This window comes from Heterodontus francisci, chromosome 2 (assembly GCF_036365525.1).
Source record: "Heterodontus francisci isolate sHetFra1 chromosome 2, sHetFra1.hap1, whole genome shotgun sequence".
NCBI lineage: Eukaryota > Metazoa > Chordata > Chondrichthyes > Heterodontiformes > Heterodontidae > Heterodontus > Heterodontus francisci.
The window spans coordinates 84,828,054-84,855,834 of NC_090372.1; the positions used below are offsets into that span (position 1 = coordinate 84,828,054).

General features: G+C 44.7%; 1 protein-coding gene across 3 annotated transcripts in view; it reads right to left on the reverse strand.

Moving 5' to 3' along the window:
* Window positions 1-4,179: 4,179 nt before the first annotated feature.
* The window catches only part of LOC137385126 (retinoic acid receptor beta-like), a 258,678-nt gene continuing 235,076 nt past the window's right edge, over window positions 4,180-27,781 (reverse strand). For 2 of the 3 annotated variants that reach the window (XM_068059951.1, XM_068059931.1), the window contains 3 exons: window positions 20,318-20,522; window positions 9,091-9,249; window positions 4,180-5,701 (listed from right to left, as the gene is read on the reverse strand). In XM_068059951.1, the coding sequence (XP_067916052.1) occupies window positions 5,472-5,701; window positions 9,091-9,249; window positions 20,318-20,522 (594 nt within the window). In that variant the 3' untranslated portion in view covers window positions 4,180-5,471. The other variant, XM_068059941.1, reaches the window with a different exon arrangement.

Here is a 27,781-nt window from a genome sequence, read left to right on the forward strand (position 1 = left end):
ACTCGGCACTTCTGGCTGAAGATTGTTGCAAATGCTTCAGCCTTATCTTTCGCACTGATATGCTGGGCTCCCCCATCACTGAGGATAAGGATATTTGTGGAGCCACCTCCTCCAGTTAGTTGTTTAATTGTCCACCACCATTCACGGCTGGATGTGGCAGGACTGCAGAGCTTAGATCTGATCCAAAATCAAAACAAGAAATGCTGGAACCACTCAGCAGGTCTGGCAGCATCTGTGAAAAGAGAAGCAGAGTTAACGTTTCATGTCAGTGACCCTTCTTCAGAACTGACCCGAAACGTTAACTCTGCTTCTCTTTTCACAGATGCTGCCAGACCTGCTGAGTGGTTCCAGCATTTCTTGTTTTTATTTCAGATTTCCAGCATCCGCAGTATTTTGCTTTTAATTTAGATCTGATCCGTTGGTTATGGGATCGCTTAGCTCTGTCTATCGCATGCTGCTTACGCAGTTCGGCACGCAAATAGTCCTGTGTTGTAGCTTCACCAGGTTGACACCTCATTTTGAGGTATGCCTGGTGCTGCTCCCGGCATGCCCTCCTGCACTCTTCATTGAACGAGGGTGGTCTCCTGGCTTGATGGTAATGGTAGAGTGGGGGATATGCCGGGCCATGCGGTTACAGATTGTGGTTGAGTACAATTCTGCTGCTGCTGATGGCCCACAGCGCCTCATGGATGCCCAGTTTTGCATTGCTAGATCTGTTCGAAATCTATCAAATTTAGCATGGTGATAGTGCCACACAACACGATGGACGGTATCCTCAATGTGAAGGCAGGACTTCGTCTCCACAAGGACTGTGTGGTGGTCACTCCTACCAATACTGTCATGGACAAAAGCATCTGCAGCAGGCAGATTGGTGAGGACGAGGTCAAGTATGTTTTCCCCTTGTGTTGGTTCCCCCACCATCTGCCGCAGACCCAGTCTAGCAGCTATGTCCTTTAGGACTCGGCCAACTCGGTCAGTAGTGGTGCTACCGAGCCACTCTTGGTGATGGACATTGAAGTCCCCCACCCTGAATACATTTTGTGCCCTTGCCACCCACAGTGCTTCCTCCAAGTGGTGTTCAACATGGTGGAGTACTGAGTCATCAGCTGAGGGAGGGCAGTAGGTGGTAATCAGTAGGAGGTTACCTTGCCCATGTTTGACCTGATGCCATGAGACTTCATGGGGTCCGGAGTCGATGTTGTGGACTCCCAGGGCAACTCCCTCCCTACTGTATACCACTGTCCACCACCTCTGGTGGGTCTGTCCTGCCGGTGGGACAGGACATACCCGGGGATGGTGATGGCAATGTCTGCGACATTGTCTGTAAGATATGATTCCGTGAGTATGACTATGTCAGGCTGTTGCTTGACTAGTCTGTGGGACAGTTCTCCCAACTTTGATACAAGCCCCCAGATGTTAGTAAGGAGGACTTTGCAGGGTCGATAGGGCTGGGTTTGCCGTTGTTGTTTCCGGTGCCTAGGTCGATGCCGGGTGGTCTGTCCAGTTTCATTCCTTTTTATTGACTTCGTAGCGGTTAGATACAACTGAGTGGCTTGCTAGGCCATTTCAGAGGGCATGTAAGAGTTAACCACATTGCTGTGGGTCTGGAGTCACATGTAGGCCAGACCAGGTAAGGACAGATTTCCTTCCCTAAAGGACATTAGTGAACCAGATGGGTTTTTACAACAATCGACAATAGTTTCATGATCATCATTAGGCTAGCTTTTAATTCCAGATTTATTAATTAAATTCAAATTCCACCTTCTGCTGTGGTGGGATTCGAACCCATGTCCCCAGAAAATACCCTGGGTCTCTGGGTTACTAGTCCAGCGATAATACCACTACGCCACCGCCTACCGTCTATAGGTAACAAAGGCATGAATGAGGGTTTGAACAGCAGATGAGTTGAAGCAGGGGCAGAGTTAGATGATGCCATGGAGGTGGAATAAGGCAGTCTTGGTGATGGTGCCGATATGTAGTTGGAGGTCATTTCTGGGTTACCTAGGATGCCAAGGTTGTGAACAGTCTGATTCAGCCTCAGACAGTAACTAGATAGATGGTTGGAGTCAGTGGGGAGGGAGCGGAGTTTGTGGTGGGGATTGAAGACAATGACTTCAGTCTTCTCAATATCGAGTTGGAGGAAATGTTTATCCAGTACTGGATGTCAGAGATGTAGTCAGGCAATTTAAAGACAATGGAAGGGTTGACAATGCAGGGGGCGGGGTGAAGCAGAGCTGGGTGTTGTCAGCATATGCGTGGAAACTGGTGTTGTGTTTTCAGATGATATTGCTGAGGGACAACATATAGATGGGAAACAGCAGGGGGCCAAGGATAGATCCTTGGGGTCACAGGAGAGTGGGAAAGAAAGCATTGCAGGTGATTCTCCGGCTATGACTGGATAGATAAGAGTTCAAGCACTTTTTGCAGATGTGGCTGATCATGCTATTGTGCAAAGGACCTAAGCACATTATGCCCTGGTCTGTGCTAAATTAGCTGATCATGACCAAGGTTCATATAGTTCGACCAAGGCCCAGGATTCATGAGGGGAAAAATCATCCAGGGTCCCTGCTCCAGATTGACATTCAGTGATTTCTGCTTGGGCTGAATTTTCTAAGCCCCCAAAGTTGGGGGTCATGGCGGGGGGCCTGGTAAATCCTTCCGGGAGAGGCCCGCCACAGGCTTCCACGCCGGGAATTTTATTGATGGTGGTGAGGCCTCGTGGCAGCCTCCCTGCCACATGGCAACAGAGACTTTATTTAAATATGATAATTACATTAAAATGAATGAATAATGACTTACCTTCTGGCAATGGCCGTCCCACGCCGATATTCCAGCCGGTTGCTGGAAGTCCCAAGTCTTCGGATCTCCGTTTGGAGATCTGAGGCGTAGCATTTTTGGGGAGGGGGGAGCAGTGAAATTTTCAGGTTGGGATGGGGGAGTACAGCAAAAATATATGAGATTGGTGGAGGGAATGCTGGGAAAGGGCTGAAGGGTAAAGTGGAGAAAGTTCAGAGGGAAAATATTGGAATCTAATTTTTAATTTTTTTGGCTGGAAAGCGCTATTTAGATATTGATTACTCATGGGGGGGTGCGTGCGAGAAGAGATATAAACTGATAAAGTTTGCACTTTAATTTTTTTCCCACCTGTCACTTTAAATATTTAAATTAAACTGCAGGGCTTGAAGCCCTTTAAAAATGGTGCTGGCGCCTGCGTGGTGGCGCCAGACGCCGTTACCAGGAAAAAAGTGTCCGCCCCCTCTATGTCATCAGGGGCGGGCAGTTCGCCCCCTCCATGTTAATGAGCTGCCGCATGAAATAATGCAGCAGCTCCGCGGCATACGTTTCGTGCGTGCGCCAGGCACTGTTGTAATTTAGGAAAGTGCTAACTCATGTTGGAGTACAGTTTTTGAAGTTTGCTGCTGAGATCAGCGGCCAGCTAATAAAATTCAGCCTATGTGGAAGTTGGGTGTGAATAAGATTGAGCTGGTTTACATTGCCCCTTAGAGATGTGCCCTACTCAATATCCAGCATCAAACACAACAAATAGCTACTGAACAACATACCAGAGAACCACCAAAAAACAGAAACTATAAAAACAGAAAGAGATAAAACTGTAGATGCTGTACATCTAAAACAAAAACAGAAAATGCTGGAAAGAATAGATGAGTCAACATTTCAGGTATAGAGCCTCGTCATAACCATGGAGCTGTGTCCCAATATGAGTTAGCACTTTCCTAAATTACAACAGTGGCTACACATCAAAAGTACTTCATTGGCTGTGAAGCACTTTGGGACATCCTCTGGTCATAAAAAGTGCTGTCTAAATCCGGGTTTTTCTTTTCTTTCTTCAGGGGAAGAAAGGAGAAAAGAGGAAATGGTAACTGCTGGAAAATGAAACTTGTTCTAAAGAGAAAACAACTGTTCTATATATGAAAAAACACTCAAGTTATGTATCTAAACTCCATAATTCATGTTCAATTTTTCTATATGTTGGCAATAACATCTAAGTGCATTGCTTAAGATATGTAATTAATGGAAACAATGTTGATCATGTTTTTTAACTTTGGTTATCAACTACTCCAATCTGTGCAAGTTTTATGATGAAATGAATTGAATATTGCAGGAAAAATTAACTCCAGAGCACACTTTAAAATAAATATACTTTATTCTTTTGCCAGGAAACTTGATGGAAAAGGTAACAGTATATGAACATAGAAAGCATTGTTTAACAATCTCAATGTACAAACCGAGCCAGTAGAAGTACAGAGCAGTCCTAATGCTAGAAAACAACATCCCACTAGTGCTTCAGACACTACAAGAATGATTCAATAAATTCAAATTACTGTACTCAAGAACAAATCTACGATAGAACACGCTTCTGCAGAAAGATATAATGTGTGTCAGCCACTGGATGAAATTTACTTACTGGCTCATGTACAAGCAAATAAAATAACAAAATAACACTGAAAAGTGTTGTGCCTTGGAGGCTATCTTTACTGCAAACAACATGCAGCACTTTACTTTACCTCTTGATATGTTGCTGAACATGAAATGAATCTGCACAGCTGAAATAATTAAACAAACATTTTACTAGCTTTGTATGCTAGTAGAAAACCAATAGGCAACGGGCAAACCCTACCACAAAAAATATTATGTTCTGACTAATTGTATGCAGAGAGTTGCTTTTTTAAAAAAAAAATGTTACTTAAGTGCTTGTGAACTGTAAACATTCATACAAACAACATGGTAGTGTAGGCTAACTGTGTGCCAGTGGGAAACAATTACAACCAGCACAAAGTGGTAGCATTTAAAAAAATTTAAATATCAAACTTTCTTTTTCATTGCAAAAAGAGGTGGGAATATGTTCTTGTTTATTTGACAAAATTGAATGCTGGTGCACAGAGGATAAAATCCCAACCTCTAGGCTTTTTTGACTAAGAAATGCAAGAAAATACAACAGTAACATTAAGAATAATAATGAATGTCCCATATTGTTTAATCAAGAGAATTCTGCAACCATAACTCACCTGATTTATGTACTTAGGCTTTGTTCCATAACGTGGTGTATGTATTTAGACATGATATGCAAGGCAATGAGAAAGCACCAGAAACTCCAGCATAGAAATTTAGAATACATCGAGGAGTAACTCCGCAAAATAAAGTAATAATCAGAGTTCTACATCATATTCCACAGCTTCTTCCCAGCATGCAATAGTGGACACACAGAGGACTTTTACCAGGCATCAGTCTTTGAACTGACCGCATACAATCTAGGAGGACTGAATCTCACCAACACAGTTTGTGACTCAGTATTCCCATACTCAAAAGTCCAATAGGGTCAAGAGCTTCTGAGATTTTAATGTTGAGTATACACTTATCAAGCTGGTCCTTCATGCCTTGATGTTTCAGAACAAAAAAGAAAGAAAATAAACTATCACATTTGGGAATGGTTGTGGTCACTGCAGTGCCATTTACTGTGTGTTTGGTACCTGGCTGTTTGGTCCATTGGCAGCAGAGCTGGGAGACAGATTGGGACTGGGAGTTGCTTCTAGTGCTTGACTGCTGCTCCCATTACTTTCTGTGCTTGTGTTTGCTGTAGGTGCAAGGGGATCATGCCCCTCTGAGTTTTCCAGCATTTCTTGAATAAGGGGCGGCATTGATCCAGGGATCTCCAACTTAAGTGTGATGACACGTTCTGCACCTGGATGTGGAGAGCGAGTTCCTCTTAGTTATGGTCAACTTTCTTTATTACTTTGTCTTAATACTCTAGATACACAACTTTACTCATAATGGGTTTCAATGTCCTTCTTATAATGGTGCACCCAGAATTGCACCCAGTGCTCTAACTGGAGCCTGACCAGTGTTGTGGAACATGTATCACAAAAAAATCTGTTTGCAGCACTGCAAAATAATACTAGCCTCTGGCACCTTCATTGAAATCACAGGGCCATTCACATCAGATAAGGATGAAGACAAAATACTTATAGTCCTTTAGGAAGTTCCCAAGTGGAAGCACCTTCAATATTTCTCCTGTAGGAAGTGCTTTGATTACTGAAGGAGCTTGTTTGGGACCTGGAACACCTGAGCAATTTTCAATAGCCATGCAAGCAAACTTGGAAAGTGGCTTGGCTGGTGTTTCTTTCCAGGACTCTTTCTGAGAATATTTCCTGTTAACACTCAGTTTATGATCTGAGTGAATTCATATCTAACTCAACCACATTCACACTGCAGTGAATAAGCCAGTAACAATGAGCCCTTATGCTATGTGTAGAGTAGACTTGACACTTCAAAAGTTGTAAGATCTTTGAACATAGGATAAACAGATGTGTGAATCAGTCACTGGAAGGGTTCATAACATTCAATGTAGGTATTGAAAGCAGGTGCCTGAATTGACTTCAAAATGACCAGAGTAAGCTCCAATAAGACAGAACCAAAATAGCATCAGTAGCAGGAAACCTCATAACTACAAAAGCAACATTTATTAAAAAAGGAATTGCTAAAGAAATTATTAACTTTCCTGGTGTTGCATTCTGTAGATGGACCTACTACAGACAACAGTCGTGAAAGAACTAAGAGTAATGTTCTGAATGAAGCTGTTGGAGGTCGACTACAGGTTGGAGGAAGATCTGTTAATATAGTAGAGAGGAATTTAGTCTGAGTACTCTTAAATGTTCATAAAATATCACCAAGAATAATTTCTACCGTATAAAGTCTTAATGGACATCTGGTGTATTGTGTCACCTCGTGCCAACAGCTTATTCGGTCCATGGATTTGGCACAGCCGTCTTTGTTAATCCATTTTATTAATCTCAATTTCTTGCCTTTTCTCTAAATCCTTAATGCCCATATTTCCCAAGTATTCATCTTCCTTCAATTAAATTCTGCACCTGTGGCTTTCTGGGGTAGCTTATTCCACATTCACATAATTCGGGGCTTGTTTCCCGGATTCACTTTTAACTGGCTTAGCTTGAAATCTATGATTTTGTCCCCTTGCTCTGGATTCCTCTCTGTCAAGTATCTTCATAATTATAAACACATCAATCAGATCACCCCTCAGCCTTACCACTTCCACTGTCTCATTGTACCCCAGTCTTTTCATTGTAAGTATCTTCCTGGTGAATCATCTCTGGATGCTCTCCAAGGGCTGTATTTCCTTCCTGAGGTGGAGTGACAGAAACTGAATGCATATTGCAAATCTAAACCTGTTACCTCAAGTAACTACTCCCAATAATACAAAAAGAATAATTTCATAATAGTGTTATGATTCTGTAGCTTTTTTTCAGGAAGAATGCAGTGTGCCTTTAAGGCTGGAAAGGCAGCAGTACTGCTTTAAGGCAGAAAGCTATAAAAACTAGGTCAAAGAATGCATTCTCGTTTCCCCAGGATACAGCCATTCGGAGACTGTGAGTCAAAGAGTGCATTCTCATTGCCTAGGATACAGCCATTCAGGACCAGACATCGAGAGGTACATTGTTATAGTTTAATTTTGAACAGGCTTATAGTGGAAACAGACTGTTCTAACTCAGAGAAACAGGCAGACAACTGTACGTTAGCACCTGAAAGGAGAAACAGACCATTTAAACTGAAGGAAGAGAATTTAGTCTGTTTATGTATTATTCTTGATCAAAATTCTAAAAAGTCAAGCCAAAACAGAGATCTCTGATAAGTTAAATGAAAGGATCGGAAGTTAGACTGTGGCAATTTTGTTATCCCTCAAAAGTTCTAGAGCCAAATTGATTTATTAAAAAGTGTTTGTAAGTTGTTAATTGTTGAAATTCATCGCTGGAGAAGGAAAGCATCAATTTCAACTTCTGAATTAGATTATGGACTGTACTACTGTTGAAGAACCTTTTTTCCCCATCGGACAGCTGTGAGGACTCCAAGCAACCTTGCACTGTTCCACATCCGGCAGGAGCGTAAATCTGCAAGGCCTCTAATTTTTTTCTATTTTAAATGTTGTTTATATCTTAGTAGTGTTTAAGAATTTCATTTTTCTAATTAAACAGTTAATTTGTTGATTTAAAGACACCTGGTTTGGTTAGCCTCATTCAGGGGTTAAAAAAACAAACAAACAAAGAACAGTACAGCACAGGAACAGGCCATTCGGCCCTCCAAGCCTGCGCCGATCTTGATGCCTGCCTAAACTAACACCTTCTGCACTTCCGGGGTCCATATCCCTCTATTCCCTTCCTATTCATGTATTTGTCAAGATGTCTCTTAAACGTCGCTATCGTATCTGCTTCCACCACCTCCCCTGGCAGCAAGTTCCAGGCACTCACCACCCTCTGTGTAAAACACTTGCCTTGCACATCCCCTCTAAACTTTGCCCCTCACGCCGTAAACCTATGTCCCCTAGTAACTGACTCTTCCACCCTGGGAAAAAGCTTCTGACTATCCACTCTGTCCATGCCGCTCATAACTTTGTAAACCTCCATCATGTCGCCCCTCCACCTCCGTCGTTCCAGTGAAAACAATCCGAGTTTTTCCAACCTCTCCTCATAGCTATTGCCCTCCAGACCAGGCAACATCCTGGTAAACTTCCTCTGTACCCTCTCCAAAGCCTCCATGTCCTTCTGGTAGTGTGGCGACCAGAATTGCACGCAATATTCTAAGTGTGGCCTAACTAAGGTTCTGTACAGCTGCAACATGACTTGCCATATTTTATACTCTATGCCCCGACCGATGAAGGCAAGCATGCCGTATGCCTTCTTGACTACCTTATCCACCTGCGTTGCCACTTTCAGTGACCTGTGGACCTGTACGCCCAGATCTCTCTGCCTGTCAATACTCCTAAGGGTTCTGCCATTTACTGTATACCTCCCACCTGCATTAGACCTTAACAGATTAACAGATGGTACAACTAATCTGGGTCTTTCTTTAATTTGGAAAGATTAAGATGATATGTTAGGCAATCTGTGGAGGGATGGGATTGAACTAACAGTGCGTTTCTCCCACCACAACCAGAATGGTATATTTTAATTGGGGGCTTTGACTGGAGCAGTCGGTCGTAACAAGAATAACACCATTACTTCAAAGAAATGAACCAGTGCAGAAAAAGATATAAAAATATAAATTATCTTGTTGTGGTACCTTTTGCACTGATGCTACGCAGATCTGTGATTTTCATTAATATCTTTGGGAACATATGGGGTTTATTGGGTCTTCTTTTCCGTATATAAATCTTTAAAGCTTCCAAAAGTGGTTCCTGCAATTTGTCCACTTTTCCTGCATCTTCCAGATCTTGGCGGTCTACAAAGAAATTAATTTTAACACAACATATTAGGCATTCTGTGGACTTAAGATCAAATCACCTTATGATTGATTTTGCATTACTACTCTTCAATGGGGTCTCCCTTCAACACATCCCACTTCACACTAGGTGGACCAACTGATGGCTCCTTGGCAGATTTCAATGCCAATGCCAATTTGTAGCTGGCAGGAAGATGATTGTTTATAATGAGATGAGATAGATCTTCCCTCCCTCAGGAGGTGGATGGTCACCTCCTAAGACATGATACGTGGCACATCAATAAAATGCTCCACTTAATTGGGAAGATCAAAACTAACACATATAAGATACCTGGCAGATCTATGGTGAAGTCAGCTTCTGTTTGTTTTGAATTTCCTAAAATGTTTTACCCACTCAGTTGAAAAAGTTGCCCCTGTTCTTAACAAAGTATGTAAGATTTTCAATAACCCTCAGGCTGCTGAATCTGTCCACCAGGAGTTGAATGAAAAAAGATGAATGATGACCTACTGCCCTTCCTTCTGGGTAATGCCTGAGCATCTACAGAAACAGCAACTGAGATCAGGACACGGGGAGGCCACTTTCGTGCATTGCCCTGCACTTTCCCCAGGAAAGAATTTGGAATTTGGCTGCACATTATGGGGAGAGTTTTAACCAATAAAAACAGGTGGGTTTGGATAAGGTGGGGGGGAGGTTAAAATCTTAAAAATCAGAATCCTGCTCCAAACCCGCCTCCAACCTGCCCACCTCTGGAAGGTGGGTGGGCGACCAACCCGGTCCAACGACAAAGGTTGGCACTTTAAATAGGGTAATGAGGCTGCAAACCTCATTGTTAATCAGCTTTTCAACTTTAACTCTGGTCGTCCGGGTTTCCCGAGCATCAGGTAACCTGGCAGCTTCATCCAGGCAAGAACTTGGCAGATCCAGGAGGTGAGGCATTTGCACCTACTTGCTGGGCCTGCCTGAGGAACCCACACAATTGGACACCCCCACACTGATCATCCCCCTGAGGCCTCCAATCCCACTCACCAAGGCATCCGACCTCGCACCTCAGGCACCCTATTGAGATCTCCGATTTCCCCCACCCAAAAGGCCTCTGACACCCCCCACAGGCCTCCAACCTTGCACCCCAGTCCTCTGATCCCCTTCACTGAGGCCTTCAATCCAAAACACCCAAGGCCTCCACAGTCCCTGACCTCTGAACCCCTACAACCCCTGACTTCCCCCACAGGCCCCCGACTGTCCCCCCAGACCTCTGACCTCCTCCCAGGCTCAGTAGCAACCCCACCCCGGGGGAATATTATGCTCTCAGGTTTGGAGGTGGAGAAAGCATATAATCGGGCGGGATGGTGGTGGTGGGGGAGCCCACCACCACCTGCCTCCACCTGAATTAAGTCCTGAGTGGGAAGGTCTGTGAACGGCTTCCCTGCCACCCCCTTCCAGCCCCTGTCACCAATTGAGGCCCTTAAGTGGGCAGTTAATGGTGAGGTCGGCTGGGTAAGTGCTTGGACCCTGAGAAAACAGCAATTTTTTTCACAAAACATGTCGCCAATTGGCCCCCTTGCTTGGAAGCTGATGAAGCCAGTGTCATAGTTGGGGGGAACCTGGGCAATCTTTCCCCTTCCCCCTCCAAACAGTGAGCACAGGCTGGTGCTTCCATGGTCATGGGGTAGGCAGACTGCAGAGATGTTACTGACGTGGTGCTTGCACCCACCTGCCCAGATAAGGAGATGCCATTTCAGCCCGGCACAGTCAATGATGGCACACATAGCTGATCATGATCGTGGCATAATCCCTGATCTCAGGAATTTCAGGGCCATTATATTTTGCAATTAGTTGCTCTGTAAAGTTATTGCAAAATAGAAATGGAGTACAATTTTTTTTATTCATTCATGGGATGTGGGCGTCACTGGCTAGGCCAACATTTATTGCCTATCTCCAATTACCCCTGAGAAGATGGCGGTGAGCCACCTTCCTGAACTGCTGCAGTCCTTGGGGTCTAGGTACTCCAGCAGGGCTGTTAGGGAGTTCCAGGATTTTGACCCACTGACAGTGAAGGAACGGCCAATACAGACCCAAGTCAGGATGATGTGTGACTTGGACAGGAAATTCCAGGTGGTGGTGTTCCCAAGCGCTTCCTAACCTTGTTCCTCCAGTGGTAGAGCTTTAGGAGGTGCTGTCAGAGGAGCCTTGGTGAGTTGCTGCTGTGCATCTTGTAGATGTTACACACTGCTGCCACTGTGCGCCAGTGGTGGAGAGAGTGAATAGTTAATGAAGTGCCCATCAAGCGAGCTTCTTTCTCCTTTTTGAGTGTTGATGGAGCTGTACTCATGCAGGAAAGTGGAGAGTATTCCATCACATTCCTGACTTGTGTCTTGTAGATGGTGCACAGGCACTGCGGAGTCAGGAGATGAGTTACTCACTGCAGAATTCCCAGCCTCTGACCTGCTCTTGTAACCACAGTATTTGTGGCTGGTCCAGTTAAGGTTCTGGTCAATGGTAACCCCCAGGATGGGGGAATCGGTGATGGTAATGTCACTGAATATCAAGAGGAGGTGGTTAGATTCTCTCTTGTTGGAGATGGTCATTGCCTGGCACGGGTGAGGCACGAATGTTACTTGCCACTTATCAATCCAAGCCTGGATATTGTCCAGGCCTTGCTGCAAAGGGACACGGGCTGCTTAGTATCTGAGGAGTCACGAATGGAACTGAACATTGTGCAATCATCAGGAAACATCCCCACTTCTGACCTTATGCTGGAGGGAAGGTCATTGAAGAAGAAGCTGAGGATTGGTGGGCCTAGGACACTACCATGAGGAACTCCTGCAGCGATGCCCTGGGGCTCAGATGATTGGCCTCCAACAACCACAACCATCTTCTTTTGTGCTAGGTATGACTCCAACCAGTGGAGAGTTTTCCCCCTGATTCTAATTGACTCCAGTTTTGCTAGGGCTCCTTGATGCCAGACTTGGTCAAATGCTACCTTGATGTCAAGGGCAGTCACTCACCTCACCTCTTGAGTTCAGCACTTCTGTCCATGTTTGGACCAAGTCTATAATAACATCTGGAGCAGAGTGGTTGTAGCTGAGCATCAGTAAGCAGGTTATTGCTGAGTAAGTGCCACTTGATAGCACTGTCAACGACACCGTCCATCAGTTTGCTGATGATTGAGAGTAGACTGATGGGGTGGTAATTGGCTGGATCAGATTTGTCCTGCTTTTTGTGTACAGGACATACCTGGGCATTTTTCCACACTGTCAGGTAGATGTCAGTGTTTTGGCTGTACTGGAACAGCTTAATAGAGGAGCGACTAGTTTTGAAGCACAAATCCTCAGCACTACATCCTCAGCACCCAGAGCCTTTGCTGTATTCAATGTGCTCAGCCGTTGATATTATGTGGAGTGATCGAATTGGCTGATGATTGGCATCTGTGATGCTGGGCACCTCAGGAGGAGGCCGAGATGAATCATCTACTCGGCACTTCTGGCTGAAGATGACTGTAATGTTTCACCTTGTCTTTTGCACTCACTTGTTGGTCTCTGCCATCACAAAGGATGGGTATGTTCATAAAACCTCCTCCTCCGATTAGTTATTTAATTGTCTCCCACCATTCATGCCTGGATGTGGCAAGACAGCAGAGTTTTGACCTGATCCATTGATTGTGGGATTGCGTAGCTCTGCCTATAGCATGCTGTTTCCATGGTTTAGCATGTCTGTGTTGTAGCTTCGCTACATTGGCACCTCATTTTGAGGTATGCCTGGTGCTGCTCCTGGCATGATCTCCTACATTCCTCAATGAACCACAATGGCTTGATGGTAATGTAGAGTGAGGAATATGCCAAGCCATGAGATCGCAGATTGTGGTTGAATACAATTCTTCTGCTGCTGATGGCCCACAGCACCTTGTGGATGCCAAGTTTTGAGCTGCTAGATCTGTTCTGAATCTATTCCATTTAGTATGGTGTCAGTGCCATATAACACAATGGTGGGTGTCCTCTTTGCAAAGACAAGACTTTATCTCCACAAGGATTTTGACTGTGTAGTGGTTGGTCATTCCTCCCAATACTGTCGTGAACAGATGCATCTGTCGCAGGTAGATTGGTGAGGGCAAGGTCAAGTAGGTTTTGCCCTCGTGTTGATTCGCTCACCACCTGCCGCAGGCCCAGTCTGGCAGATATGTCCTTCAGGATTCAGTGGTGCTACTGAGCCACGCTTGGTGATAGACATTGAGGTCCCTGGCCCAGAGTACATTCTATTCCCTTGCAGTGATTCTTCCAAGTGATGTTCAACATGAAGGAACATTGATTCATCAGTTGAGGCAGGGGGCGGGGTGGTGCGGTTGGTGGTAATCAGCGGGACGTTTCCTTGCCCATGTTTAACCTGGTGCTGTGAGACTTCATGGGGTCCAGAGTCAATGCTAAGGAGTCCCAGGGCCACTCCCTCCCATCTGTATACCACTGTGTAGCTACCTCTGGTGGGTCTGTCCCGGCAGTGGTGATGGAAGTGTCTGGGACATTAGTGGAAAGGTATGATTCTGTGTGTACGTCTGTGTCAGGCTGTTGCTTGACTAGTCTATGGGGCAGCTCTCCTAATTTTGGTATAATTCCTCAGATATTAATGAGAAGGACTTTTCAGGGTGTGCCTTTTGTTGCGTCCAAGTCCTATTCTCAGGTTAATGCTGGGTGGTCTGTCTAGTTTTATTCTTCATATACATTTTTGTAGCAGTTTTATATAACCGATAGGCTTGCTAGGCCATTTCAGAGTCAATCATATTACTGTAAGTCGGGAGGCAAAAAAGGTCAGACTGGGTAATGTCAGGAGATTCCCTTCCTCTAAAGGACATTGGGGAACCAAATGGGTTTTTATCACAATCTAGTGGTTTCATGGTCACCATTACTGATACTAGTTTATTACTCCAGATGTATTTATTTAATTAACTGAATTTAAATTCCCCAGCTGCTGTTGTAGGATCTGAATTCATACCGCCAGTTCATTAGTCAAGCCATCCTGTAACATGACCGCTATCCTACTCCACCCATACCAATTTCCAGGTCTTAATCTTGGAGCCAACTGTGCAACAGCCCCGACAAACAAATTTCTCTGCAGCACCTGTGGAAGAGCCTGTCACTCCAGAATTGGCCTTTATAGCCACTCCAGGCGCTGCTTCACAAACCACTGACCACCTCCAGGCGCGTATCCATTGTCTCTCGAGATAAGGAGGCCCAAAAGAAATCTTGGATCAATGGTAGCACACTCTTCTCTGAATCAGAAAGTCATGAATTCAAGCTCCACTCCAGGACTTGAGCACAGTCCAGGCTGACACTTCACTGAAATACTGAGGGACTGCTGCAGTGTTGGGATGCAGTCTTTTGGATGAGATATTCAACTGAGGTCTCATCTGCCTTCTCAGGTTGACATAAATGATCCCACTGCACTATTTCAAAGAATAGCAGAGGAGTTTTCCCTGGGGCCCTGACCAATATTTTCTTTCTTTTTTTGGCCTCCTTGTCTCAAGAGACAATGGGTAAGCTCCTAGAGGTGGTCAGTGGTTTGTGGAGCAGCGCCTGGAGTGACTATAAAGGCCAATTCTAGAGTGACAGACTCTTCCACAGGCACTGCAGATAAAATTGGTTGTCGGGGCTGTTACACAGTTGACTCTCTCCTTGCACTTCTGTCTTTTTTCCTGCCAACTGCTAAGTCTCTTCGACTCGCCACTCTTTAGCCCCGCCTTTATGGCTGTCCGCCAGTTCTGGCGATCACTGGCAACTGACTCCCACGACTTGTGATCAATGTTACAGGACTTCATGTCGCGCTTGCAGACGTCTTTAAAGCGGAGACATGGATGGCTGGTGGGTCTGATACCAGTGACGAGTTCGCTGTACAATGCGTCCTTGGGGATCCTGCCATCTTCCATGCGGCTCACATGGCCAAGCCATCTCAAGCGCCGCTGGCTCAGTAGGGTGTATAAGCTGGGGATGTTGGCCACCTCGAGGACTTCTGTGTTGGAGATACGGTCCTGCCACCTGATGCCAAGGATTCTCTGGAGGCAGCGAAGATGGAATGAATTGAGTCGTCGCTCTTGGCTGACATACATTGTCCAGGCCTCGCTGCCGTAGAGCAAGGTACTGAGGACACAGGCTTGATACACTCGGACTTTCGTGTTCTGTGTCAGTGCGCCATTTTCCCACACTCTCTTGGCCAGTCTGGATGTAGCAGTGGAAGCCTTTCCCATGCGCTTGTTGATTTCTGCATCGAGAGACAGGTTACTGGTGACAGTTGAGCCTAGGTAGGTCAACTCTTGAACCACTTCCAGAGCGTGGTCGCCGATATTGATGGATGGAGCATTTCCGACATCCTGACCCATGATGTTCGTTTTCTTGAGGCTGATGGTTAGGTCAATATTTATCCCTCAAGAAAACAGATTATCACATTGCTGTTTTTGGGAGCTTGCTGTGCGCAAACTGGCTGCTGCATTTCCCTACATTACAACAGTGACGACACTCCAACAGTACTTCATTAGTTGTGAAGAGCTCTGGGACATGCTAAAAACGTGAAAGGCTCTACAGAAATGGAAGTTCTTTCCTTGGGACTAAGCATATCTGCCAGGAGGTGGCAGCATCACAACACAAACACTGTGGAGACTTTGGGCTGGAAATTTGATCACATAGCACAAAGGCCGACCACTGTTTCCTGGAGGTGCGATACACTGCCAGCCGCTTCCGATGTGGCCTTTCGTGGCATTGCAGCAGAAGAAGGAGTCATGCAGGTGGACCATTGCATGCTCTGGGAGGCTTTGAATCAGCACAATTCTGACATCAAGCAGCCACAACTCCTGTCTACATATTTGTTCATCACTCTTGAGCCTTGCACTTGCATTGCTTAAAGGGACAGGCACCCAAATTGGAGGTAAAGTCATTTTTGACAACTTTTTCTATTGCAATGTGTCTGATTAGATTAGATTAGAGATACAGCACTGAAACAGGCCCTTCGGCCCACCGAGTCTGTGCCGACCATCAACCACCCATTTATACTAATCCTACACTATTCCCATATTCCTACCAAACATCCCCACCTGTCCCTATATTTCCCTACCGCCTACCTATACTGGTGACAATTTATAATCGCCAATTTACCTACCAACCTGCAAGTCTTTTGGCTTGCGGGAGGAAACTGGAGCACCCGGAGAAAACCCACGCAGACACAGGGAGAACTTGCAAACTCCACACAGGCAGTACCCAGTATCGAACCCGGGTCCCTGCAGCTGTGAGGCTGCGGTGCTAACCACTGCGCCACTGTGCCGCCCCCGTCTGGAAGTACTCTGGAGTGTTTCCGGAGATCTGTTGTGTTGAGCTCCTGGATTTGCCAGGGAGCGGTGCTACATCCTCACAGATGGGGGTTAGAGGAGTGGGTGATCTGTCCACACAAAGGCTACAACAGGTATAGGGCAGCAGTTGCAGTGCCCTTGGGTCTGCAGCACAACAGGGAGATGGAGCAGACCAGTGGAGAGGACAAGCTCTGCATTATGACCTCTGCCAAGTTGGAACCAGACTTCATCATGCTCCTTGACAGTGACAGGAGGCTGTCTGCAGGCCAGCCAATGCACCCTGCATCTTAGTGTGCATGCCCATCAGCATTCTTCTGTAGGTTGCCCTAACAAGGTTCTCATCTGAGTCTCCTGCTGTAGAACCCGTTTGCGACCTCACCCTCTGGTGAGCTGGCACACAAACCATCCTTTCCCCCTAGTCAGGCTGCAGTCCACTCATGCCTGGATGATTCACCAGACACTGATCCCAACTCTATACTCGCTTCCAAGGTACGTGCAGTGCCTGTGTCTGAGCTGGTGGCTGTAATTGTCAGATCGAGTGACAGGGTTTCCACATTAACACTGTGCTCTTGCTTGCTCTCTTCCTCCTTGGGCTCCTGTGGATGGGCAGGCAGCAGATGTTGGGTGTCTGAGAGCAAGAACTCAGAAAGGGGCAGACTGGGGTGAGGGAAGGGTGGGTGTGATGTAAAGCAAGGTGACCATGGTCACACCATCAGCAGTTTGCTCCATGCTAGAGAGCAGCATGAGGGTGAACTGGGAGTTGAGAAGGGGATAAAACAGGAATATACCATCATCCTCAATGTTCTCAGTGACGCTGGATGCCATGGGCCCCTTTGCAGTCCTCCCCATGATGCTGAGAATCATCTCCTCTGTGTGGCTCAAAAGATGCAGGTACCCTTGCTCCCCACTGGCTCTGCTCTGCTCCCTTTTATTGTGTATCGTTCCACTATTGGTGGCCATGCCTTCAGCTGCTGAGGCCCTAAGCTCTGGAATTCCCTCCTTAAACCTCTCCCCTTCTCTACCTCACTTTTCTCCATTAAGAGACTCCTTAAATCTTACCTCTTTGACCAAACTTTTGTCCATCTGATCTACTATCTCCTTATGTGGCTCGGTGTCATATTTTGCTTTATAATACTCCTGTGAAGCACCTTGGGATGTTTTATTAGGTTAAAAATGCTACATAAATATAAGTTCTTATTGTTGTATGTCACCTTGTTTTGCAAGAGGGCAGAACGTCAGTGATTGTGTAGCACTGTGTTTGAGTGATGTGCCTGCCATAGCCGAATAGCTGTAGGCAGTGAGAAGTGAGTGCGAGTTTGGCAGCATTGGTAGGTGTGTAAGGGTGAGATGCTGATTCCTGAGTGCCAGGGACTAGTGTTGGGTGAGTGATGGGAGTGTGTTGCATTGAGCAGTGTGAGAGGTTAGTGGTGTGGTGGATAGGAGATGTCATGACCCCTCCATGAGGCCATTGGACTTTTTGCGGCACTGTTGCCAGGTTCTTGGGTCCAGAATCTGGGAGTTGACCTCCCTGGCCACCTGCTCCCACTCCCTTCTGTGGGTGGTCCTTGAGGGTCTCCTGGCTCCCACCCCCTCCCTCAGAGCTATGGCATCTCTCCTCCTACCCACCTGCACCACTAATGCATTCAGCATTGTATCTGTCACTCTCTTTGCCTTGGTGTTCAATTTTCTGATGTTTTCAATTGTTGCAATTTTCTTCAGTGCAGCTTCCCCTTAAGAGGCACAAAAGGCCTTTAAACAAAGAGCAGGCTGACTGCACTACATTTTTCCTAAACAACACTGTCTGACTCACCTGCTGAGCTCAAAGGCAGCATTTAGAAGAGGAGAGCAGCGTGGGAGCCACTTAGCCAATGGCACAATCATTCAGGTGAAGTGGCTACACCAAATTTGCATGTTGCTCTCCTCGATTTGAATGGGCATGCACAGGTCACCAATCACTACTCCTGTGCCCAAAACCAGGCTATCCAATTTCTAGCCCAGTGTTACTTGGGACAGTAAGAGAATTTGCACAGAGGTTCTGAGCAAAGGTTTGCACCTTTGACATGAAATGCAATCAGGTCTGCAGTGTGCTTCAAAGTATTTTTTCTGGAGCCAAAAATGTGTGGCTGTACCAGTGAACTAACACCACAGCTTTGACGAGAAACCATTGCAAGGGTTCCAAACTCCGCTGGGACCCTGAAATTTCGGCAGATTCTGGGATGGAGTATACGATCAGTATTCTATTACATTCCCAACTTGTGCTTAGTGGAAAGGTTTTAAGAAGTCAGAGAGTGAGCTACATAGATAACCCTGCTTCTGCTCAGCTCTTGTGTTGACAGGGCTGCTTCATCTAAGCTTCTGGTCATGGTGGTGATGGTGGGGCACTCGGCATCGGTTGTGCCTTTGAAGGAGGTTTCTGAGCCTTTTCTTTGCTCGTGATGGTCAATGCCTGGCACTAATGTCAGGATGTTGTGTTGTCCAGGTCCTGCTGTAGGTTGGCACAGGCTGTTTCATTCTCAGAGGGGCTGTAAATGGAGCTGGACACAGTAGATTTTTCATTGGAAAGCCCCACTCCTGACTCCTGTTGCATTCCCTATTATATACATTTCGGCAGTAATTTCAACCTCACCCAACCAGCAGGAAGCTGAAAGTTGAAAGTTTCCCTCCCTCTCCCCTAGTGCTTCTTTTACACTGAGATTTTACCCCATGCCTGAGGAAATTTAGGGTCATTGGTGTGAACAGATTTCCAGCTTCATTTATGACAATGTAACTAACGGAATAGATAAGGGAGAAACCAGTGGATGTGGTGTATTTGGATTTTAAGAAGGCTTTCGATAAAGTCCCACACAGGAGGTTAGTAAACAAAATGAGAGCACATGGGATTGGAGGTAATATACTAGCATGGATTGAGCACTGGTTAACAGACAGAAAAGCGTGCGTAGGAATAAACAGGTCATTCTCAGGTTGGCAGGTTGTGACTAGTGGGGTAATGCAAGGATCAGTGCTTGGGCCCCAGTTACTCACAATATATATCAATAATTTGGATGTGAGGACCAAATGTTATATTTTCAAGTATGCTAATGATACAAAATTCTTACAGGGCTCAACAAGGTAGATGCAAAAAGGATGTTTCCTCTGGCTGGAGAGTCTAGAACCATGGGACACAGTCTCAGAATAAGGGGCAGGCCACTTAGGACTGAGATGAGGAGAAATCTATTTACTCAGATGGTGGTGAATCTGTGGAATTCTCTACCCCAGATGGCTGTGGAGGCTCAGTCATCGCGTATGTTCAAGACAGACGTCGATAGATTTCTAGATATTAAAGGTATCAAGGGATATGGGGATAGTGCAGGAAAATGTCGTTGAGGTAGAAGATCGGCCATGATCTAGTTAGATGGTGGAGCAGGCTGGAGGGGCCGAATGGCCTACTCCTGCTCACATTTCCTAGGTTCCTATAAAAATAACCACATTGGGTGAAGCTGATCTTAACATAGGTTTTAATAATATCAGAATTGATCTTATATAGATTATACTTTATTTTGTCCATTATGCTGTCAAAGCTATATTTATAGTCCAGTTAAAATTCCCTTTCCTTGTAATACTCCTGTAGATTCACATTTCTATTTTCTTTATTGAAAAATGAGCATTGCTAAAGATCTTGACCCTTCTGCACATCAGTAACTGCAATTTATGGAGTATGAAACACTTCTAGAAGGTGCAATATTTTCCTACGAAGTCAACAGACCTACCCCCACAGATCAGACAGATGGCACTAAGAAGGCCAGTCTCGGTGTCATCCATTTCAAGTGGCAGGAGTTGGTTGGCAAAGGTAAAGACGAGGTCAGTGAGGGGGCCAAATCCCGCATTGTGCATCTGAATCCTGTTCAGGGTAAGGCCATCGGAGAAAGTCATTGTGTCTTGCTCAGGTGTGTATCGGGTGCAGATTCGCAGAATCTGTTGGTGTGAAATCAAAATTTGATTACATTTTTTTTAACATCACTTCTCAAAATAATATACCGTTACTGAAAAGAATGAAAAGCTTGATACTCAAGTTTTTTTAATGAATTTCATTTAAACTGATAGATGGAAAACAATTATGTAACTTGGAGAGGATAAAGAACAGGTGATAAATTATTTATGACTGGTTACATAACAATTATAATTCCACTGCAAATATAATTCATTGTGTGAAGAATACTGGGATATTTCAACAGGGTAAGAACTTGTACAAATACAAGACATGTTAAGGTTGATGCCAGTCTATGGATGCCCGCTGGGCCTCTGTTGGAGGAATGGTATGCACGGCACTGAATGCTGATATCTTGCCACTAACCAGTACATTTGGGGTGCAGTACTCTTGAGCAGTAGAAATTTCAGTGGATAACACCATCACAGCAGACTTGCCTCCTTTTGTGACAACAGGCTTCTAGGGAGTGAATGAAACAATTGCCAGCCCTCACCCCAAAAAGAAATTCCCATCATCCATGTGGTGCTGGGATGGGGGTCTCATTGTAACACTCTTCATTTCTTGTTCATGGCTGCCTCAAGGGCAGAAGAGGGTAACCTGAGACTCCGACCAATCATCCACCAATTTTCTTGGGCTTCAAATAATAGTGGTAGCATTGACTGCTGCAAAATAAAGCAATTATTCATAAGTATGTTTCTGTAACTATGGTCGCAGGCTAACTGGAGTGATGCCCATTTCTCTTAATAAAAGGTGGCCACATCTGTGCTGTTAATATGTATCATAACTTTAGGGAAATGAGCCACATGCTAGAGTGCAGTACTTTCTCATGTTGCCAGATGGTTTCTGTGGGGTAATTGAAAGAATTTGACTTGTTAAATGAAGCATCTGCCTTCTACTTGATGCATTAGTGCACTGCTGGTTCCGAGGTTTGGCAGATATCTCCTTTTGTTGCCTGGAAGGAATCAGTTGTGCAAACACTCAAGAGCATCGGTCGCCTTGAAAGCTACTGGGAGAGCTGACCCTATTGTGGAGCTGTTCTGAAGGCCTGGTTCCAGAAGACCTTATAATTCTGTCACTGACTCTTCTGTGAGTCACCTAAGGCTGATCTTTCTGAAATTACAGTAAGAATGTCTTGGCCTGCACACACATGGTTAGGTAAGGACAAGTATGGTATGAACATCTAAAATAAAAATGCACCACCCTCTCATATCTCCTCTGATCCTCCTAGAGAGCTAGTAAATGCAGTGATAAAGTTAGCAGAACAGCCAGAGGATGAACTACAGTTATACTGGAATGTCAACCCATAAAGGTAATATAATTGCTGTGAAACCTGTTGTGATATGGGTTGTTAATTGGTTGAGAGGTAAGAGACGGTGATTAGGATAAAGGGCATATTTTCTGATTGGTGGGTCTGACAAATTATGTTCCTCAAGGATCGGTGCTGGGGTTTAAGTTTTTCACCATATATATGTGTATCAATGAAAAGGACATTGTATATCCAGGATTGCAAATGAACACTAAGTTCGGAGGCACAGTAAAGTCTACACTATGGGAGCAGAAAGTTACAAAAGAATATAGATGGGTTAAGTGTGTGGATAGAACTATGGACACAAAAATTGGTGGTGTCGTAAATAGTGAGGAGGAAAGCCTTAGATTACAGGACGATATAGATGGGCTGGTAAGATGGGCGGAGCAGTGGCAAATGGAATTTAATCCTGAGAAGTGTGAGGTGATACATCTTGGGAGGACTAACAAGGCAAGGGAATATACAATGGATGGTAGGACCCTAGGAAGTACAGAAGGTCAGAGGGACCTTGGTGTACTTGTCCATTGATCACTGAAGGCAACAGCATCAGTAGATAAGGTGGTTAGGAAAGCATATTGGATACTTGCCTTTATCAGCCGAGGCATAGAATATAAGAGCAGGGAGGTTATGATGGAGCTGTATAAAACGCTAGTTAGGCCACAGCTGGAGTACTGTGTACAGTTCTGGGCACCACACTATAGGAAGGATGTGATTGCACTGGAGAGGGTGCAGAGGTGATTCACCAGGATGTTGCCTGGGCTAGAGCATTTCAGCTATGAAGACTGACTGAAAAGGCGAGGGTTGTTTTCCTTAGAGCAGAGAAGGTTGAGGGGGAACCTGATTGAGGTATAGAAAATTATGAGGGGCATTGATAGGATAGATAGGAAGAAACTTTTCCCTTAGCGGAGGGGTCAATAACCAGGGGGCATAAATTTAAGGTAAGGGGCAGGAGATTTAGAGGGGATTTGAGGAAAAACTTTTCCACCCAGAGGGTGGTTGGAATCTGGAACGCACTGCCTGAAGGGGTGGTAGAGGCAGGAACCCTCACAACATTTAAGAAGTATTTAGATGAGCACTTGAAACGCCATAGAATACAAGGCTATGGGCCAAGTGCTGGAAAATGGGATTAGAATAGTTAGGTGTTTGATGGCCGGCACAGACACGATGGGCCGAAGGGCCTGTTTTTGTACTGTATAACTCTATGACTCTATGGTAGATGGAGTCCAATGTGAGAAAGTGAGCACACCCACTATGAATTCATGAAAGACAAATCAGAGTATTTTCCAAATGGTGGGAGTCTAGGAACTGGAGAGGAGCAAAGGTGTCCATGCACACGAATCACGAAAAGTTAGTGCATGCTACAAAAAGTAATCAAAAAGGCAAATGGAATGTTGGCTTTTATCTCAAGGGGATGGGAATACAAGAGTGAGGAAGTGATACTTCAGTTGCACAGTACCTTTGGTAGACCCATCCAGAGTGCTGTGCTAATTTTGGGTGCAGCACCTCAGGAAAGATTGAGTGTAAATTCACCAGAATGACACTGGGGCATAAATTGTTAAATTATGAGGCCAGGTTACGTGAACATGGAAAATCTTCCATCAACTAGCCTAATTGGGCAGTGTTTTAAAATGTAATTTAAAAGAAAAATTTGCTTTCAAAATATTCATTGATATATTTAAGAGTGGTAACATGGAACAGTTTGATTCTTGCAGCTGAAAATGAATTTAGCACAAAAAATAAGCATTTTAAATCACAGTGTCAATCTACCTGATTTTAAATTACTTAAAATGACTTAGAAAATGTACAGAACTATTTTCTAGCTAGATTGGGGTACAGTAATCAGTTCCTTAGTAAACTTCAAAAAGAACCTCAAAACCTTTCAAGATGTATCTGTTAGTGTCCAAGTGCCCAAAGATTCCGGCTTAATTTTTGGAGCCTCCTCAAAGGCCTGCAATTCATTTACAAAGTATTACAAAGTATTAACAGCACCAAAACAGGTCATTCGGCCCAACCAGTCCATGCCAGTGTTTATGAGTCTTCTCCCACTCCTCTTCAACTAAGCCCATCAACATATTCTTCTTTTAGCTTCTCCCTCTTTTTGCAGACAGAAAGAATATGTACAAACATTACGCCTGTTTCAGCTGAACAAAATAAGTGACAGCCATTCGCTGGCTCATTCCTCAGGGCAATGCCTTGGCCAATCAGAGTCAAACGGCCTGGTTTAAATTTTAAAAGAAGCTTGGCAGTTAACTGTCAGTCAGCGTAAACTGGTGCATTCGCCATCGCAAAGTCTCTATCAATCAGAATTCACTTGCCAACCAATCTCTTCTCATGCAATATAAGTTGTTGTTTTCCCTAACATTGGTTATTCTTGTGATTGTCCTGATGAGTGCAAGACGAAAAGCTTCAATAACATGTCTCTATTTTCAGCATATTCAGGTTCTGTACTACTAAATGACGACAGTAAGATGTCTCAATGCACCTCATCGGAGCATTATGCAACAAAATTTGATACTTCCTGCATGTCTGGACATCAGAGATGGAGGGCAATTTACATACTAGAAAAAAATTATAAATATGTAATAAATATAATAGTTCATGAATGTTTTATGTGCAATGTATATATCTTTAAAGTGAAAATCATAGATCAACCTTAAAAGGGGCAAATTAGAATGTCTCCTTCTTAGGCAGTCCCTCAGGAACGTGGATGACTTTCTTCTACTCCGGGGTTGTGGGTCCTGAGGTGACTGAATAGTCCAATTCTGGATCCGCACACAGGTGGAGCAGGTGGTGTTTGGTGAGGCAAGTGAATGGGATGCTCGAGTTTCCGAACGCTCTTTCTGCAGTTTGCGCTTGATCGATGCCTGGGCATGTCGATGTTGTTCGAACTGGCTGGCACCTTTGCGGATAGTTCTTCTCCATTTTGGGCAGTCTTGGGCAAGAGATTCCCATGAATCGGTGGAGATGTCACATTTTTTTCACGAGGCTTTAAGGACGTCCTTGTAGAGTTTCCTCTGCCTTCCTAGTAACCTCTTGCTGTGACGGAGCTTGCAGTAGAAAGCTTCTTTTTGGAGTCTTGTGTCAGGCATGCAGACGATATGGTCCGCCCAACGTAACTGACTAGCCACGACCAGTGTCTCGATACTGGGGATGTTGGCCTGAGAGAGGATACAGATATCGGAGCGCCTGTCCTGCCCTGAATTTGCAGGATCTTGCAGAGGCACCACTGGTGATATCTCTCCAGAGCTTTGAGATGTCTACTGTACAGTGTCATGCTGCACAAGCCTTAAATGATTGTTCAAGAACATGCCTTTACCTAACATTAAAAGAGCATAGCATTTCCATTTCCCTTATCAACCAAGTTTCTGACTTCTAGTGATAGGTACAGCATTTCAAGATATAAATACAAAGATCTAATATTAACAACTCACTGACCAGCAACACATCATGTGCTACACAAACACTGTCACTTAGTGCTGAATGAATGGACTTTTTGTGCTCCTTGTGTATGTTTGCTGGCTAGTAAACCTAGCCAACAGAACTGTGGTATATTTAGAGCAGAGGTTGGAAGGGAGTCCATCACCCTTCACAAATATGAAATTGATTTTAGTTCTACAAGATTATCAATATATATTTGTACAATTGAGATGTTGAGCAAATATTGCACTGTGATTTTTAAAGTAGATCCTGCTTTGTTTGAGGTGTTCTGAATGTGGTGGATATTTATTCTGAAACCCCATGGGCAAACAAATTTACATTTCATGATGCATAAACTGTTCCACTGTTCACCTAGCTAGTTAAGAGGGATAGGTCCTTAAAATTAGAGCCAGGACAATCAGGAGAGAAGATAGGAAACGCTTCCTCATACAAAGGTAGGTAGAAATGTGGCACTCTGTCCCACAAAAAGCAGTAGATGCCAGCTTAATTAATAACTTTAAATCTGAGACTGCTACATTTTTGGCAGACAAGGGTATAGAGCCAAGGCAGGTGGATGGAGTTAAGTTACAGATCAACAATGTTCTCACTGAATAGTGGAACAGGCTCGAGTGGCTGAATGGCCTACTCTTGTTCCTATGTTCCTATCTTAAGCCTGTAAGGATCCAAATAATTTGTCGTTCAGAGCTACAGTACTATAAATATTGGAAGAAATTATAGTGAAAAGTATTGATAGCATAGAAAAGTGTGGTTCACGGAAAGGGTGTTTCTGACTCTTGAGTTCATTTACTATCTTATCCCAATTGTCGTATGGTGGTAGTATACCATTGTTCAAAATATCAAACTAACAGGTCTGAAATGAAAATACTTTTCTCTCTGATGAAAGAAATAACTTACATTTATATAGCACATTGCACGGCCTCAGGATGCTCAAAACACTTCCTGGCCAATTAACTATTTTTTTAAATGCATTCATTTTTGTAATCTAAGAAATGCTGCAGCCAATTTGCATACCACGAGGTCCCACAAACAGCAATGAAACAAATGACCGGATTATCTGTTCTAGGTATTGGTTGAGGGAAAAACATTGGTCAGGAAACCAGGAGAATCCCCTGGCTTTTCTTTGAATAGGGCCATGGGATCTTTTACATCCCAGCTTGTACCATAAATCCTACTCATGCCCAAGTGATCAGGCCAACTGAGAGGGCAGATGGGGCCTTGGTTTAATGTCTCATCCAAAAGACAGCAGGCTGAATTTTATCAGCGCGATGTGCTCCGCACTGTGAAAGTGGTGGCCCTCCGACACAGAAGTGCCACCGCCGAACCCCCACAATATTACATGCGGAGGCTCATTTAAAGAGAGGGGGCGGAGCAGCAGCCCCCGATGACGTAGAGGGGGCGGCCACTACGTCCCTGGCAACGGCGTTCGGCGCCACTGCGCATTCGCCTGCGCCATTTTTAAAAAGCTTCAAGCCCTTAGCAAAAATTTAACATTTTTAAAGGCATATTACATTTACTTTGTTTTTAATAAATAATTGAAGATGGAGAACCTTTCCCAACGCCCCCCCCGCCAACATGGCCTTTTCATTGCCCTTTATTCTGAAAAGTTATTTTACTCCCGAACTGAACTTTCCCCCCAACCTTCTCCCATTTGCCCTTCAAACCCTTCCCATCATCCCCACAGCCAATAAAAAGTGTTTTCCCCCAGCCCTTCCGCCCTGATAATTTTATCCCTCCCCACTAGTGGCTCACTTCGGATGTTCCAAAGGCGCACGTGTCGCGGCCACTTGAACCTAAAATTGGCGTGGGATGGCCACCGTCGGCAGCTAAGTTCATTTGCATTTCATTAATGCTCATTTCAATATTTAGATGAAGGCCCCGCTGCCAAGCGGTGGGGGCGCCGCACCGAGGCTTTGCCGCCGCCATTAATATCTGGCGGGGCCTTCTCGACGTTGGGGGTCGATGCGGGCCTCTCCTGGCAGAATTTTGTGGGCCTCCCCGCCACGACCCCCGATGTCGAGGGGCTTGTAAAATTCAGCCCAGCATCTTTAACAGTGCTGCAGTACTACACTAGAGTGTCAGCCTAGATTAAGTACTTAAGTGTCTGGAGTGGGCTTGAACCCACAACCTTCTGACTCCGAGTTGAGAGTGCTACCAACTGAACCATGGCAGACTATTTATCAATATCTTTGCTTTTTTTAAAAAGAAAAGTCCAATTTTGTATTTTTTTAACTTAAATAATTGAATGTGTATCTTGTGCCAAAGGATCTGTATCAAATTGTACTGCATGTAGGATGCAGAGCCCTTTGAATTCTGAATGAAGAGGCTAGCATTTGAGACTGTATTCGAGATAGAATGCTTTCTTAAAAATAATATAGTCAATCTAAAGGAATTCAGCGAGGTACAGGAAGTGGCATTCAGATGCAGAGGTTTCTTTCGTGAGATTAAATAGGTGTGTGAAGTCTATTACTGATATATAGAGATGTGAAAACTAAGGTTTTATCG